Consider the following 17,122-nt stretch of genomic DNA (forward strand, 5'->3'; position numbering starts at 1 on the left):
CGATTCAGTTTTTAAAATGTATAAACCATTTGTCAAAAGGCAGAAAGGTGGATATTGGAAAAGGAAAAACAGATTAATTTTAAACTACTTGACTCAGATATAATCATGAAAAATCAAGGAGGTGAGTTATCAGCCATTTTAGTTTTTGTATATATTTGGAGTAATATAGAATATTTTTTACATACAATTTTTTCCACACACAAGTGCTCTTCATACATATTACTTAAGACAGATAATACCCAGGCTATGAAAACCATAGAAACCTGGATTAATCAATTTTTGTTATGTGGTTTTATCAGGCTGTTACAAATCAATTTTAAAAAGACAGGAAAGCAGCTAAATTTGTTGTTAATTCTCTGAAGTTGTTGGATAGAAGTAAAAATTCAACTTCAACCCCATATTAAATTCGAGCATTTGGAATCTTAATTCTAAAATTTAGAACCGTAAAAAGAAGAACATTCTAAAAAAATGTCTGTGAGACCTGTTTTTTGCTTTGTTTTCTACCTAATTTTGCCACCTAGTTGAATATTCCAGGTTTCCTTGGTGGAACGCAGGCTGAGTGCTGAAGGGCTCTAGCCACCTGAGAATGGCGTCTGCCTTCCCGTCACCATGCCAACACCCCTGGCTACAAAAAAGGGATTTCCCCTTTTTCCAGTCTTCCCTCCCATGTGGGACAGGTGCATGCACCTCTACTCCAGGAAGGGCACCATTCCTGATTACAATTGCTTCCTTCCCTCCACTTTTGTGTGAGAGAAGAAAGCTTGAGATGCAATCCTTTGTCTTTTCAAACATGATTCTTTTGGTTTTGTTTTGTTTTCTCGCTATTCTTACGGTCGTCTTTGTGTGGTGCAGCGGCTGGGATCCCACTGCATCTACATGGCAACCAGGAAATCAGTCATTCAGAGTTTCCATGGTAACCAGAGGGGGGAGGGGTGGAGAAATCCATTTTATCACGGTATGCTGTGTCCCTTCCTGGAAGCCTACAGAATTTTTAGACAGAGATCATTATGAAATCAACAACAACAACAAACACCCGTTGGCATCAAGACAGGCCTGTGAACTGGCATCTCCAGGCAGGCTGCAGACTGGGAGGGTGGGAGTGAGCATGCAGCCGACCCCACCATAGGCACGGGGCGTCGCCTTCTCCCCTCAGCACAGAGGAGAGGTGACGAATGCCATTTGGTCTCTGCAGCGTCTGTAGAGGGAAGTCTGTAAGCAGGAGTGCCAACCCCAATTGGCAGATTCTCTGACACTTCAAGTCTGCAGAGGAAAAGCAGGTAACCGACGTTGTGTAAGAAGTGAGCCTCTTGGTTTGGGTGGGGGCACAGCTCTACTTTTATGGTAAGAGTAGCCCTGACTGCGGAAGTGGGCTGAGGGGTGCTGTCCCAAGAAAAGCGGAAGTATCTGTTAAGTCTTGTTTCCTGTCACATCCTGGAGCTGAAGGTAGTCACATTTCAAATTTAAAAAAAGAAAGTCATGTGAAGTTAGCCAGTGAGATTATCTTTTACAGGCAGGATAATTAGAATCCTCAATGGTGTAGAATCTTCCACCTATAGGCGGGTTGAGTTTTATCACAGACGAGAGGGGCCCTGGACCCTCAGAAGGCCTTAGCTCCTGGATTTATTTAGTCTGACCTTTGGAGAGTCAAATTACCAAGAGGTGATCGCACTTCCAACTAAAATTGAGAATGTGCTCCTTGATTTTAAAAAGTCTTCTAATGGCGATATTCTAATAGGCCAGGACATAGGACATAGGGATGTTATTCTATGAATACAGGTCCTTTTTTTTTTTTTGGTAAAATGAAAAATTACCTCTCATCTTCCTTTTTAACAGTGGAAGATTACGCTTTTCCTCTTTTTCCTCTTTTGAAGTTGAGATGAACAAATTCTTGATTTCCTTCCCTCTTCACTCCACACTGCCCCCTCCACCCTCTTGAGTCCATCCTAGTAAATAGCTCCACCAGTCACCATTTGCTTTGGAGTCTTCCTCACCCTTACTCTCCTTCCCTCACATCCAAGTCAGCAGCAAATTCTTAATAGCCCTAGTTTCAAAATAGAGCCTGAATCCAATCTCTCCCCATCGCCTTTATTGTTTGTCATCCTAAGCCAAGCCAACATCATCTTTCTAAATTCCAAAAGGCCCTCCTCATTGTTCTAGTTTCTATTTTGGCTAGCGTCATTCTGGTCTCACAGTGCAAGTCAGATCATGTCATGCCCTTGTTCAGACCATTTCCCACCCCATGGCTGTACATCACACTCAGAAAACAACCGTGACCAACAAAACTCTATGAAGTATAGCCCCTGACTACTGCCCCATCCTTATACCCTATGTGTGCATTCTGCTCTATCCACGCTGACCCCTCCTTGATGCTTCTGAACACACCCAACTTCCGCAGTCTCAGGGGAGAGTATTGTGCACTTGTTGAAATACTCTTCCCTAGATGTTAGGAGGCCTCCTCTCACTTCCTTCAGGTCTCTGTCTAAATGTCTTCTCCTGCAGGAGGATGTTTGTATCAGCCTGGGTATGTTAGGAAATAGAAGGCACACCATTTTTAGGAGAATGAAGGGAGTATTTACAGAGGTATGTGTAGGGATCAGGAAACCAACAGCGAGATCTGATGCCACACCTAGGCTTGAAGGGGTTAGTGTTGGAGGAATGCAGAGATTTGCAGTCCTGGACACCTGTGGGGCTGCCCAGAAGAAGCTGTGGTTCTTGAGGAAGGAAACCAGGACCAGAGAAGAACGCTGATGAATAGACACACTGACCTTACTTTCTACCCACTGGTCTAACACAGATGGAAATCAGAGATCGAGGGAGTTGGAGTAATGAAGTACTGGGTACTATACAAGTTATCTACTGGTGTATAACAAATGATCCCCAGAACAGCGGTTTCATACAATATATACTTTTTTTCTCTTATAGTTTCTGTGGGTCAGGAATTTGGGAGCAGCTTATCTTAACATTTCTGGCCCTCAGTCTCACTTGAGGTTACAGTCAAAATGTCAGTTGTTTGAAGGCTTGTCTGGGGTGGAGGATCCATTTCCAAGGTGGCTCGCTTACATGGCTGGCAAGTTGGTGCTGGTTGTTGACAGGAGACCTAAGATCCTCCCCACGTCGACCTCTCCACAGGGCAACTTGAGTGACCTCACAGCATGGCACCTGGTTTCCCCCAGAGCAAATGCTCAAGGAGGCCAAGGTGGAAGCTACAGGGCCTGTTATGACCTAGCCTTGAAAAATTACACATTGTCACTTCAGCCACATTCTATTAGTCACACAGATCAGTTCTGAGTCAGTGTGGGAAGAGACTATACCAGAGTATAACCGTAGAAGCCAAGAAATAATTGAGGGCCATCTTGAAGAGCAAAGCAAAGCAAAGTGGAGAATGAATTGAAAAGGGTGAGGGAGGAGATGGTGATCAGAGAATAACCAGCACCCTTCCTTGATCATTCAATTTAAAATACTGTGTGCATTCCTGCTGCTCTGTTCCCCTTTACTGCTTTATTTTTCTTCTCAAAATTTAATGCTACCTGACATTTATTTGTTAATGATTTTATTTTTGCATTCCCTTACTATCATATAAAATCCATGAGATCAGAAACACTGTTTTGTTTCCTTCTGGCACCTAGTAAACTTCCAATAAATATTTGTATATTCAAATGTATAAATTATACCTAATTTTAGATACAAAGCAAATGCTTTTTTTTTTTTTAAAGACAGGGTTTCACTCTGTTACCCATGATGGAGTGCAGTGCCATGATTGTTGCAGCTCATTGCAGCCTCTATCTTTTGGGCTCAGGTGATCCTCCCACTTTAGCCTCCCAAGTAGTTGGGACTATAGGCGGGTACCACCATGCCTGGCTAATAAAAAGTAAATGCTTTTAAATGGCCAATTCCAGTAATATCCCCATCCTTTTTAAACCAAAAAATTGTTCCTCCCAACCCAACTCCATCCCTAAAAAGACTAATACTAATCACGGAATTAAAACTTTGTTTCTGGGAGTTTTGGAAGCAGCATAGTTGCCTCTTGGTCCTTTCTCTTTCTTCAGCTTCTGTTGTTTTCATTTAGCTGTTCCTTGGAGATTTTATTTTTGTTTTTTGCACTCCCCCCTTAATTTTAGAAGCAAGTTTTCATATTTCTTCCTCTTAAAGTAAGTTGCCTCTTATGTGGCTGTTAAAATTGCCTGTTTATGTGGCTCCCATTTGAGTTCTCTTTGCGGCAATCTTATTTAAAAAACAGCTCTCGTAAAAAAAAAAAAAACCCCTCCCTCCTAATCTTCTTCCTTATTCTCTTTCTTCTGTTTATTCCTGAAATCTACCAAGTGTACCAGTGAAAATTTCTTGTCTTCTGTGGCACATATGAGGCTAAAAAGATTGCTGACCTACGGTTACTGATGGTCGGAGGAAAAGAACAGATTACAAGCAGAAAAACATTTCTTCTGGTCACTGGGGAACATGTAGAGTCCATTGTATTAGGCTGTTCTTGCATTGCTATAAAGAAATATCTGAGACTGGATAATTTATAAAGAAAAGAGGTTTAATTGGCTCTCCATTCTGCAGGCTGAACAGGAAGCATGGTGCTGACATCTGCTCAGCTTCTAGGGAGGCCTGAGGAAGCTTACAATCATGGTAGAAGGTGAAGAGGGTTCAGGCACATCACATGGCAAAAGCAGGAGCAAGAAAGAGAGAGTGGGAGAGGGGTGCCACCCACTTTTAAGTGATCAGATCTCCTGTGAACTCAGAGTAAGAGCTCACTTATCACCAAGGGAATGTCCCAAGCCATTCATGAGGGATCCACCCCCATGATCCAAACACCTCCCACCAGGCCCCACCTCCAACACTGGGAATTATGGTTCGACATGAGATTTGGGTGGGGACAAATATCCAAAGCATATCACCTGCATATGCAATGCCAACCCACCGTGGAGCTTATATACACAACGTTATCCCAGTTAATTGATTATAAGAAAAAGAAGGCAGCCTCAGGAACATTTGCACCCAAATCTAGAGAGGGTGGAAGGATGATTTTTGTCCTCCATCAGCCCTAGAAACTGATGATAAATTAACACATTTCCAGATACCAAGTGGGAGAAACCAGCCCCTTAGGTTATAAAACAGGTTCCCTTGGAGCAGGGAGATAATCTGGTGTCAAACGATATAACTTGGCTCATATGCATACTTATCATTCTACACAAAATCTACACAGAAGTCTTCATTGTAAATGCTTTGATCATAAGATGCACTTCGTATCACCATCAGCTTTTGACCCAATGGTACTGGAGCAGCAGTTTTGACTCTTATACTAACAGTACATACTAACCTCATTATTTACTTATATCATAAATGGGAACAGTGAGTTTCCATTGTTCTTGTGGAGTTCATTTACTCATTTGACAAAGATTTAATGAGTGCTTACTGTGTATCAGGCACCATCAAGACCCTGCCTGATCAAGAACACAATTGTTCTTTTCCTACAGACTTAAGGGTAGAAAGATGTTTTTATTTTCCCATCTGATGATTGTCATAGATGGTGAGTCTTTGAAGAGTTTCCTTAGACTGTTACTCCATAATGAAATGGGAGTCTGTCTCACTAATAAATAGATTAAGCAAATATGTCCATTCTGAACACTTTAATTTCTTCCTTAAAATCTTTTCTCTAGTGGTACCTTCTCAGCTGTGGGGCATGAACAACTTTTTTCTCTCTTGCCGATAGTATTTGTGGTTATTACTGTTATGTGCTTCAGATATAAAACCATTTATATATGTAATCCTTAAATAAGGGTGCAGGTAATGTCATTTTTCCACTTTTACATCAGCTCTGCACCAAGTGTGTTGCTAGAATTTTGGCAGGATTTACTTAAGTCATATTATGCTGTTAATTTTCAGTTTATGAAAATCTACTTTCTAGATGTAAAAATTTAGCAGTGAGGGATGTACGTAAATATTTTAATAGTAAATAAATGACTTGGCTGTGGTCTGGGTAAATTTCAGTATTCTGAACTAGGAAGGAATCAATGACCATAACTGATCTTGAGCATGTAACTCACTCTTTTCATTGGAAAATAAAATCATAAACAATAATGTGTAATAAATAAACTTGCCATACTAACAGATACTATAGGACTTTGTTAATATTTTAAAAATTAAAAAGAGCCCTACAGAAACTTGACTTATCTTCCTCCTCCTAAAATGAATCTCTGGACCTTACTTGTCATGCTTTTGCCTTTATTCATATACGCAAATAAGATTTATTGCACACCTACTGTGTCCTATGCACTGAGCACTGTGCAAGGCACTAGAGATACAAGATTGAGTAAGACATTACCTGTGAATTCTAGGATTTCACATGTGGTTGAAGATAGAGGTAAACATGCAATGATAATACAATGTGATAAGAGCTATAACCAGGATAAAGAAGTGGTAATTTGTCGGGGCAGGGGAGGGGTCCCTAGCTTAGTCACTTTCCTTTATAAAACTGCACAAAAATAGTAATTTGCTAAGGAATCTTAATTACAGATTATTTTTGCCAAGTCGATAATTTGAGACTTCCAGTTTTACTCTATACTACATAATTCTTCTCTGTTGAAATTTCCCTGTGTAATCGTACAAGTAATACTTAAAGAATGTTGAACAGCTTCTTACTAAAGTAACGGAAATCATTTTAGCAACATTTCATGAGAAGTGTTTTGCATTACTGCAAATGCACCTTCAGAGTTCACAGATTTGCCAGAAGAGCAATCAATTGACAACACTTTCCTTCATAAGAGCTTTCTACATATAGTGGGACTTCATTATCATCTAAGTAAATAATAGATTTCTTTTTCCTGCTGGTTTAATGTTATTACTTGGTAACTTCAGGGTCTTTCCTTTTCCAAAATCACTATCACGTTTCCCCCCTTGCTACATCCTCTTCTCATTTTTTGATTTCTGGGGACATTTTTGGTAATATTTTAAGCAGCCTTAGTAGTTGTTCACTCATTCTCTTCGATTTTTAGCTGATTTTATAAAATGTTCTGGTATTTTCAAAATGGTCAGTAGTGGTCATAACTTTCTTCCATAGGACCCAATTGTTTATATTCAGTTAAAGTTAACAAACAAATACTGAGTGCACGCAATGTGCCAAGTGCTGTGCCAGGTGGGTGCTGAAGATGCAGAGATGTGAGACCTAGCCCTTGACCTCAGGGAGTGGCAGGTCTGGTTATCACACTCTAGTGGACTCTGATGGAAGGGACACATTCACAAGCCATAGTTCCCTCCACTGCTATGGTTGTGTTTGTGAAATTCTGTCATAGAAAATTCAAAATGAGAACCTGAAAACTTAGGTACAGAATAGAGCCAGAGGAGCCAAGGAAGGTCACAAGTAAATTTATGAAAACCCCTTCCAGTAGGGAAATCAACAAAGACATAAAGAAAAATGCCTTCAAACAGCTCCTTTACTTTCCTATCCTCTTTTGCCAACCTGTTTACTGACAAAATAGATCACGCTCTCTGGTCTACATTGTTGGCACAGAAAAACTAAGTCTTGCCTTTCTGCCTTGCCTATAAATTATTGGAGTTATTATTGTATAGCTTTTCTTTCAAGATACTTCAAAATGATTTACATGTGTGATATTAATCTTGCAGATTTGTATCCTTTAATTCTGACATTCCTTTTAAAGGACTGTTTTTCCAAGGCTTTGTGGGTGCACAGTGTTCTCTAACCTCTGTCACACTTCGCTGCTGACTCCCTCTTCTTGATCTTGTTGCCCGTTTCCTGTTGTCCCTGAATTTCTTTTTTTTTTTTTTTTTGGGGGACACAGTCTCGCTCTGTTGCCCAGGCTGGAGTGCAGTGGCACTATCTTGGCTCACTGCATCCTCTGCCTCCCAGGTTCAAGTGATTCTCCTGCCCCAGCCTCCCAAGTAGGCGTGTACCACCAGGCTAATTTTTGTATTTTTAGTAGAGATGTGGTTTCACCGTGTTGGCCAGGCTGGTCTCAAACTCCTGACCTCAGGTGATCTGCCTGCCTTGGCCTCCCAAAGTGCTGGGATTACAGACGTGAGCCACCATGCCCGGCCTGTCCCTGAGTGTCTATATTGATCTTCAGGGACTTTTTGGAAGCAACAAGTTTTACTTCGCAGAATCACTGTTTCTGTTTTTATGGTAGTAACACATTTGGTTTAAATTCTTTCACCTGACCCCGGTCAATAGCCCAGCTTCAACTTCTGCTGGTAGAGGAAGGCTTTGGAACAGTGTCTGCTTACGGGAAGACCAGAACTTCAGAAACATACAAGGCAGCCCTGGTTTGGGGAGTGTGGAGCCCTTGTTTCTAGCAGCCTGGTCAAACTCTCTCTGGGCACAACTGTTTGTATCCATAGCAAGGCCTCCATGGCTCTTTTTTAAATTTTTTATTTATTTTTATTTTTATTTTTATTTTTTAGGTGGAGTCTTGCTTTGTTGCCCAGGCTGGAGTGCAGTGGTGCTATCTTGGCTCACTGCAACCTCCTCCTCCAGGGTTGCAAGCAATTTTCCTGCCTCAGCCCCCCGAGTAGCTGGGATTACAGGTACCCGCCACCACGCCTGGCTAATTTTTGTATTTTTAGTAGAGATGGGGTTTTGCCATGTTGGCCAGGCTGCTCTCAAACCCCTGACTTCAAGTGATCCTCCTACCTTGGCCTCCCAAGGTGCTGGGATTACAGGCGTGAGCCACCGCGCCCAGCCGGCCGTGGCTCTTTCTTACCTACTTCCAGCTCTGGTTCTGCTTCTCTCCCGTCTTTTGCCTTCTCCCTGCCTGTGTCCCTCTGTGCTACTGTCCTCTTCAGTAAGACCTCAGGCTTCATGGTTAGCCCTCCTCCAGCCCCCTTCTTCAATTTCCATCTACTCTTGGCCCCCTTACCCATCCCCTTCCTCTCCTCATCAACATTTGTGTTTGTTTTCTCGTGAGGGGTTAGGAAAGCAAGCATCTTTAACTCATTCATCACCGATAGCCTCCCCAGGAGTGTATGTATATATGCAACACACACATGTATACATACACGTGTGACATTTCAGGCAATATCAGAGAAGGATCTGGGGGGCTTCGCACTACTGGCTGTGCCCAGAGCAAAAGGAGAGAACTCATGGTTCCAACACATTTCTCTCTGATGAAAGAGTTGGCTATCATTCTTCATGTCCCTTGTCCCACTAGCTTTCGTGCTGGGCCGTGAGACAGAGACTGGCATTTTTCATTAGTGAAGGCCAGCCACTCTCTCTCCAGAAAGATTAGTTCTGCCCACCCACCCCCTGACTCTCTTCAAGCCAAATATGATTCAGTCTTCTTGGCTCCTAACAGCTGGGCTTAGGCTCAGATGTCTGGGGGGAGAGAATGATCCTGTGACACACAGATCAGATCATGATTATATCTTTTTGAAGAACTCTTTAAAGCGGCTTCTATTCCCTTTAGCTGATCCAAGAAATGCCTGGAATTCTAGCTTTTCTGTGATAAAATAACAGCTCAGTAATTTATTTATTCTTGATTACTATTCAGCTGAACAATTAAGCAAGCCATAAAATGTACCATCAGTGTATAAGAGTGGACAAGATTTATGACTACATGGATTTACCTTCTTGTTCCCATTTTACTCTTCCTTCTTCTCTGCAGCCCACACATGCACTCAAGGGCTGGCTTTGCTGGCACAGCTGATGGCTCCTTTCTGATAGGAAACAGAGAGAGAGAGAGAGAGAGAGAGAGAGACTGACTGACCAACAGACCTACCTACCAAAGCTGAGACAGGGAAGAAAAAGTAGGGGAGGGCTCAGCCAGAGAAGGCAAGTCAATCAAAAAATAAAGAACTAGGCTGGGTGCGGTGGCTCATGCCTGTAATCCGAGTATTTTGGGAGGCTGAGGCAGGTGGATCACTTGAGGTCAGAAGTTCAAGACCAGCCTGGGCAACATAGCAAAACGCCATCTGTACAAAAAATACAAAAATTAGCTGGGCATGGTAGGTTGGTGCACACCTGTAATCCCAGCTACTCAGGAAGCTGAGGCAGGAGAATTGCTTGAACCTGGGAGGTGGAGGTTGCAGTGAGCTGAGATTGTGCCACTGTACTACTCCCTGGGTAACAGAGCAAGGCAGTCTCAAAAAAAAATTAAAAAATGAAAAATTAAAGAACTAGCTGGGCATGGCGGGGGAGGAGAGAGAAGGAGGTGTATAGTATTGCGGAGAGATTAGAGAGTTTGGGGATTTGGCATATGAGATGCTCTGGGACAGTTGGGATGTGGCAAAGATTTGAGAGTGCAGAAGGGGATGTGAGAAGTATTTCTAGCTTATTCATCAGTCTTTTTAAAGTTCCTACAGAGATACAAATAAAGAATAGCTTTCTTTTTAATATTTCTTTTCTTTTTTGTTGTTGTTGTTTGAGACGGAGTCTTGCTCTGTTGCCCAGGTAGGGTGCAACGGCAAAATCTTGGCTCACTGCAACCTCTGCCTCCTGGGTTCAAGTGATTCTCCTGCCTCAGCCTCCTGAGTAGCTGGGGCTACAGGCGTGCACCACTACACCCGGCTTATTTTTGTATTTTTAGTAGAGATGGCGTTTCACTGTGTTGGCCAGGCTGGTCTTGAACTCCTGACCTAGTGATCTGCCTGACTCGGCCTCCCAAATTGCTGGGATTACAGGCGTAAGCCACTGATCCCAGCCTTAATATTTATTTTCTAATTACTTTTTTGTTGCCAGACTATGCTTCTTTATAAGAAGTTCAATGCAGAAATAGAACTAGGAGTTGTCCCAGAATTTTTTAGGCTTGCCCATATAACAAATATTCAGAATTTGGTGTGCATGTGCCATGGATTTCTATAGAAAATTTGCACAAAATATATATAGAGAGGGAGGGATTATTGTTTCTTACCCCATGACCACCTTCTCATTTTTGAGACTTCCTTTTCCTCCCCTCACTCAAAGGAAAGGAATTTCTGCCAATAATGCCTTTTCATTATACAAACATCTGTTGACTACCTGCTGTGTGACAAGCAAACGTGGACCTAACCTTAATGGACCCAAATGCTAATGGGTGAGATGGACATCTAACAAAACCAGAAAATAATGGCCTTAGTGCTGAAATGGAAGTAGAGGCAAGGCACCAGTCATGCTCACAGAAAAGGAAGCACCTGCCTACTTTCCACGGTCAGGGAAGGCTTCTGAGAAAAGCTGAGTCCTAAACGATAAGTAGGGGTTTACTAGCAGGCAAAATAGAGGAAGCGATAGGGCATTTCTGGCAACAGAAATAGCGTGTGCCAAGATGCAGGGAGAAAACAGCACAGCCCCATCAGGAACCTGCTGTGAAGGTTGTAGAATATAAGGCTGCGACAGGCCCTAAGGTAAGAATGTGGACAGGTGACATCATAGAAGGCTTTGTATGCCATGCAGAGGAATTAAGGCATATATCCTATAAGCAACCCAGAGGGGGAGATACTGAAGAATTATAGTAGGAAAGTGACTTGATCAACTCTCCATCTCAGCAATGTACTTCTGGTGGGGATGGCTTCGCAGAGAGACTGGAGGTAGGAGGACAAAGTAGAAAGTATTGTAATTGCACAGAAAAAACCAAAGCATTTGTAAAATAAGACAGTGGCAAGAGGAAGAGAGAGGAAGGGTTTGGGCAAGGAGATAGTTTCGTGGTGAGAATGAAAGGATGAGGGACTTTAAATCAGATTGGGATAACAAAGATAAAAGGTTTTGGGATTATTCTTATATTCCTGATGTGGGCAACTGGTTTGTATTCCTCATTAAATGAAATGGAGACTATAGAAAGAGGAACAGGCTTTGGATGAAGGTATAGTATATAATTTGGGGATTATTAAACGTAACTCCAAGGAACATCCAGTTAGAAAGCTCAATAACAGAGACATCAGGCCAAAATTATGTCCTCTTCATTACCCAACCTCCGCTACCAGTAGATGTAAGAAATACAAGGTGTTCCTGCCTGCAAATACGGCCATGTATGAATGTTAGAGTATTTTACAGACTTTGTTTTACCCAGCGATAAAATGTACTGGGATAGGCTCATGGTTAGTAATTGATGCATAAACTATTAATGGTGAGATGTCATTTTCCTAAGAAATTAACACTTTGCAAACTTGGTATGCAAAGTTGTGTTAAGAGCTCTAAACTGGATTAATCTATCCTGGCCAAGCTACACCCCCACACTTTACTTTTCTCCCCTGAAAAAGAGGCTATTAGGACCAGTTGAAAAGCAATGAGGTATTAATGAGAGAGAGATCTTAAAATCTAGTTTTTAGCTTTGTATAGAGTTTTGTTGGCACCTCCTAGCACTGGCAATTAACCTACTGTGAGTTTTATAAGGGCCAGAGATGGAAGAACTGATTAGAAGGCAGCAGGCAAAATTCCTAGAGATTTTATTGTTTGAAAGAGGTTTTCCTATATAGGCTTAAATATAAATACCAACCACTCTCCGACGGTTGAGAGAGAGAGTCAGAAACAAAAAGACACAAAAAATTACTGTACTTGAATCTAGAGTTTATGCCAGAACCTACTGGTCTAAAATTAACCATAGTCTTGTTTCCAACCATTAATAACATGCTTCTCATTTTTCTTAGACTTGGCATCATGCATATTTAAATTTACATTTAAAAGCTACTGTTAACCTTTGGCACCAGGGTTCCTGGTTTGGAGATAACTCACATGTTGGTGGATTCATGCCCAATTCTCTCTCACTACTGCATTTCTATTTGTGGGGAATCGAAGTTAGTCGCTCATTTTCAATCTTAAATCAATCCATTTTGTAATTTTCAGGTGTGAGTGAGTTGACATCAGGGTTCTTTTTGGTGAAAGATTTCCTTGAAAAAATAAGCAAACTCTTTTCAAATCAAAACAAAGGGTGTTTTGGGACTGTCTCAGAACATTTCATAGAAATTAAATTCTGTATCTTCTAGGTTAATGTGCTGTGGTCCCCACGGTGTGTTTGGAAGGCTCACCTGGTGACTTATTCTCCGTCAGTCATAGATTTCTAACATTTCCTGTTAGTTTACTTGCTGGAGGATTAAGGCAAAACTGGATTAAAAAGGAAGAGTTGGGGAATTAACTGTTGCCTGGCAAGATTAACTTTCCAGGCACTGATTCCTGAGAAGAGGTGTTTTTCTTGTTGTTGTTTTTGTTTTTAACTCCATAGTGTTGCCTGGACACTAGAACAGGATTCCCCTTCCCCCATCTCATGTTTAATCTGTAGCTTCCCCAAAGTACCTTGTGTTAGTACTGGGGGGAGAATGACTCACACGTTGAATAAATTGTTATTAAAGCATCCGGGCTCAACTGTGAACATACTAATAGTGAGGAATCGGAAAACCAAGTACTGGTGAAGGTTTGGCTGCTGACTGCCAAAATCACTTGCTGAATGTGAGGCCCAACGTCCTCTAAAAATAATGAGTTAATATGTGCTGAATACTTCCTAAGTCCCCAGAACTATTATTAGCACTTTGTATACCATCTCATTTAATCCTCATATTTCCACTGTAAAGAAAGACTATCATCAACTACGTTTTGCAGATGAGGAAACTGAGGCACATAGATGTTAAATAATTTGCCCAAGTTCATACAGTCATTAATGCCAATTTGGATTGAAATTCTGGCAGACAGAGACAGCTTGCAGGCTCTACCCTGGTGGGTTCTACGATATTACCTCCTAAAATGAAAGGAAGGGACTGGAGGATCATGAGAGTCCTTCAGCCCTACTAGTGTGTGGAATGGGGAGAGGGGTATTCAGTTTCTCTGTTGGGAATGTGCAGCATTCAGCACCACCTCATTCCTTCCCATCTATGAGAATCTTTTGGGAATAGTCCTCACTATTAGGCCTATAGGTAGCACCGCCAAACTTGGTTTAGTTCCCGTGCCCCATAAGAATACTTATCAGGGCCATTCTTTTCTGAGCATGTGGGTTAAGTAAGATCTCAGTGGTAGTGGGACCTTGGAGAAATGAAGCATCTGAAATGTTGGCCACAGAGAAAAATGCTGCAGTGAGAAGCTGCAAGCTGCAAGCTCCCAGCTAGCTGGCTTGATGGGGACCACAGTAAATCAGGAGGAACAGTGGAGGCTGGTGTGGGATCTCGGGGGCCAGAACCTGGCCAGGGGATGTTGAACCCCCCCAAAAAAACAGCAGCAGCAGTAGAAACAACAGCAGCAAGAACAACAATAGCAACAAGCCAAGTTCAGGCTTAAAAAGCAGGCAATGTGCCAGGAAGGGGGCCGACTGAGCAGTGTGTGGAAGCTGTCGTGGAGGTGACCGTGGGGGGATGAGAAAAGGGGAAGGAAGGAACAGACAGCACCAGAGGGACTTGAACAAAGGGAGAAGGGGGATTAAAGTCAAATCACTGTCAGCAGCCCAGGAGCAGACAAAACCACCAGAGTAAGCCCTGAGATGGAAGTGAGAGGGAAAAGAAGCAAGCCGCTAACAGCTACCAAGAAGAGGAGGAAGTGGGAGATGCGCTGCTTCCTGTAGAAAGAACGTTGATTGAAGACAAAGCTGGGTGGGGACTAGTCCCTGGGCTGCAGCCGCCGCTACACATACTCACAACGCTGCCGCCGCGCTCCGTGGGCAACTCCTACTACTGCTGGGCTGGGCTGGGCTGGGCTGGGCTGGGCTGCGTCGGAGCTCGCCTGCACAGATCATCTCCGGAGAGAGGGGAAAACCACGCTCCTCTGACCAAGCTTCGGGAGCTAAGGTAAAGGAAACGTTTTCCATGTTGCTCGTTTTTAATTGAGAAAAACGACCGTCGCCTGTGATTTTAAGGTCCGATTTCTAAGGGATGATAGAGACATCGCTTCAGGACTAGGGGAAATGATTAGATTCTTTTGGAAGGGTCTTTGAGAATGACCACATTTATGACACATTTGATTAAAAAACACCTCATCATCAGCGCTTAGATTTGATGACTAGACAGGGCAACATGCTAAATACAAGAAGCTGTTCGTGTAGTTTCTCGGAGGAAAACCAGGGCTGAGTCGAAATCCATCTGGGGCTGTGAAGCTGTGGTCTGGTCATCGGAGCCTGGCAGTCCCCTTGTTTTAGGGGAGTGAGTGGTGTAAAATATTAATTGCATTCTCTTTCTTACACATTGCACTGGGATGTCTTCTGATTTGCAAAAATAATGGCTGTGATTTGGCTTTTTGAGGAGTTAAATTCTTTTGTACTTAGATTTTGCCAACAAAGGCTTGAATTGCGTATGTGAGGGGCAGTATTTACCATTAAAAAACAGTGTCTTCCTCCCTCAGCTTGTGCAGCTGCTTTCAGGATAACCTCAGACACAGCTATCATTTGCCAGTAGGTCCTATCCTAAAGTTGCATCCTTGTTCAAAGGAGCGTGGCGGGTTTAAGGCCAGTAACTTGTCCAGAATCAGATACTAGCATATGCATGGATTTTATGTTTATATGCATTTTATTCACCTCTAGGTCAAGATGCATGTTAGCCTCGGTGAGGGACAAAATAAAAAAGTGCAGCTGGGTTGTTTCCTTATGCGAATATATGGTAGATAGACTGAAGGAGTAAAACCAGAACATGATTTTTATTCTTTGATTTTCTTGAGCAAAGGATGTTCTTAATGAAAGCCTGGGTCTATGACTTGTTCATATTTATGAATGATATGTAAAAGTACACTAAATAGATCTAGCAGATGAGAACTGAGATTGTGAGAGTCCTCTGACAGGATATATTAGAGAGTTTAATACCCTCGTGTAGCACGATTTAAAGAATTAAGCTTTTTAAATCTTCAACAGAAAGTACAGTTAAGCAGTAAGTAGTCATTGATAAAAGAGTTTTTTTTTCTAGAATTTCTATAATGAAAGGAGATAATTTTTCAAAAGAAAGAGAAAAAACTGCTGATAGTGGAGTAAAAATTTAAAAAGTCAATATTTTGACACTCACAAATTCTTGAAACATAGGTTCTTAAATACCAAATATGCTAGTTGAGAGTGTATGTATATATATGCCTCCTCCTTTATCATCATTCTCACTTGTGAAGAGCTATAGGGCTGTTTTTAATGCTATCTTTATGAAATCGATATGGCTTCTCAAAATCTGTGGAGTAGCAGCACATTTTGAGAGATGGGAAGCTTTTATAGCTACTAAAGAAAAAAAATGTCTGTTTCTTGGAGGTTTTTTGCTCATTAAAGTAAACCTGCACCGTGCCTAAGAGACAAAGTACTGCTAGTATTGAAACCATGGAACTCCTTGAAGGATTCACTGAATTTAATCAAACTTGTGGGCAAAACAAGTCGTGACATGGATTTTGCAGTTCCGCTTCCTATTTGCATCCTGAAGGGAAATATGTAAAGATCATCTTCTCAGAGAAGAGACCTAGGATAGATCTTCGATCCAGAATGACCCAGTGGAGTTCTAGAATCAAGCTGTGCATCATGAAATGAAGTAAAAAGTTGGCAACCTGAGCTGCATGGATGAGGACAGGCTTACCCTTTGGTACTTGCTCCTCTGCAGGCTGTATTCACTAGATAATGCCAACACCCTGCTTTGTTTGGGGAGGCACAGACAATCTGCATTACTCCTCTGTGTGTATTTCACACATGAGTAAGAAAATGAAACCTTGCCTGACGGGCATAGTAGAGTCAAGAGGGCCTTGCTGTCTTTCTGAAACAACTAAGAGGTGCCTATTTTCTGCACAGCACAAAACATTTCTTAATTGTTAAATTCCAGCTTGAAGCAGAACATTAGTGAGTAACAGCAGATCAGTAACTATCATGGTAGAATGTTTAGGAAAAAGATGAAAATGCTTTTACATTGTAAAATGAAACTATTTCCACTTATTCTGGCCATATGGAATATTGAAAGATGTAATGATTTTTCCTGGGGTATTCACTGGCTTTTGAGGAGTAGACCAACACAGAAATTTTAATTGTGCTTTTTTTTTTTTTTTTTTTTCTGCCATACCGCCAATGGCTAAATGGAAACATGACTCCATTATTTCGTTGCCAGCCTTGGGCCTCATATGGTGGGCATGTAGTGAATGTGTTTGGTTGACTGACTTTGTTTAGCCTGCTTCAGAAAGCAGGCCCAACTTTTAAGTCTAAAAGCTGTATAGTCAAAGTAGAAAGCCTGTTCATAAGAGACTTCTGTGGGTAGGAGAAAACACTGTGGAGTGAAAAGA

General features: G+C 41.9%; 1 protein-coding gene across 11 annotated transcripts in view; it reads left to right on the forward strand.

Annotated features, from left to right (window-relative positions):
* The first annotated feature begins 1,002 nt into the window (after positions 1–1,002).
* GNG2 (G protein subunit gamma 2) overlaps positions 1,003–17,122 on the forward strand; it is a 128,437-nt gene continuing 112,317 nt past the window's right edge. Inside the window, exon 1 of one of the 11 annotated variants that reach the window (XM_063715157.1) lies at positions 1,003–1,277. Coding sequence is in view for 1 of the 11 variants with exons in the window: in XM_063715154.1 (XP_063571224.1) it covers positions 11,472–11,511 (40 nt within the window). In the remaining 10 variants the exon portion in view is untranslated. 11 annotated transcript variants of the gene reach the window in all.

Source organism: Pongo abelii, chromosome 15 (assembly GCF_028885655.2).
Source record: "Pongo abelii isolate AG06213 chromosome 15, NHGRI_mPonAbe1-v2.0_pri, whole genome shotgun sequence".
Taxonomy (NCBI): domain Eukaryota; kingdom Metazoa; phylum Chordata; class Mammalia; order Primates; family Hominidae; genus Pongo; species Pongo abelii.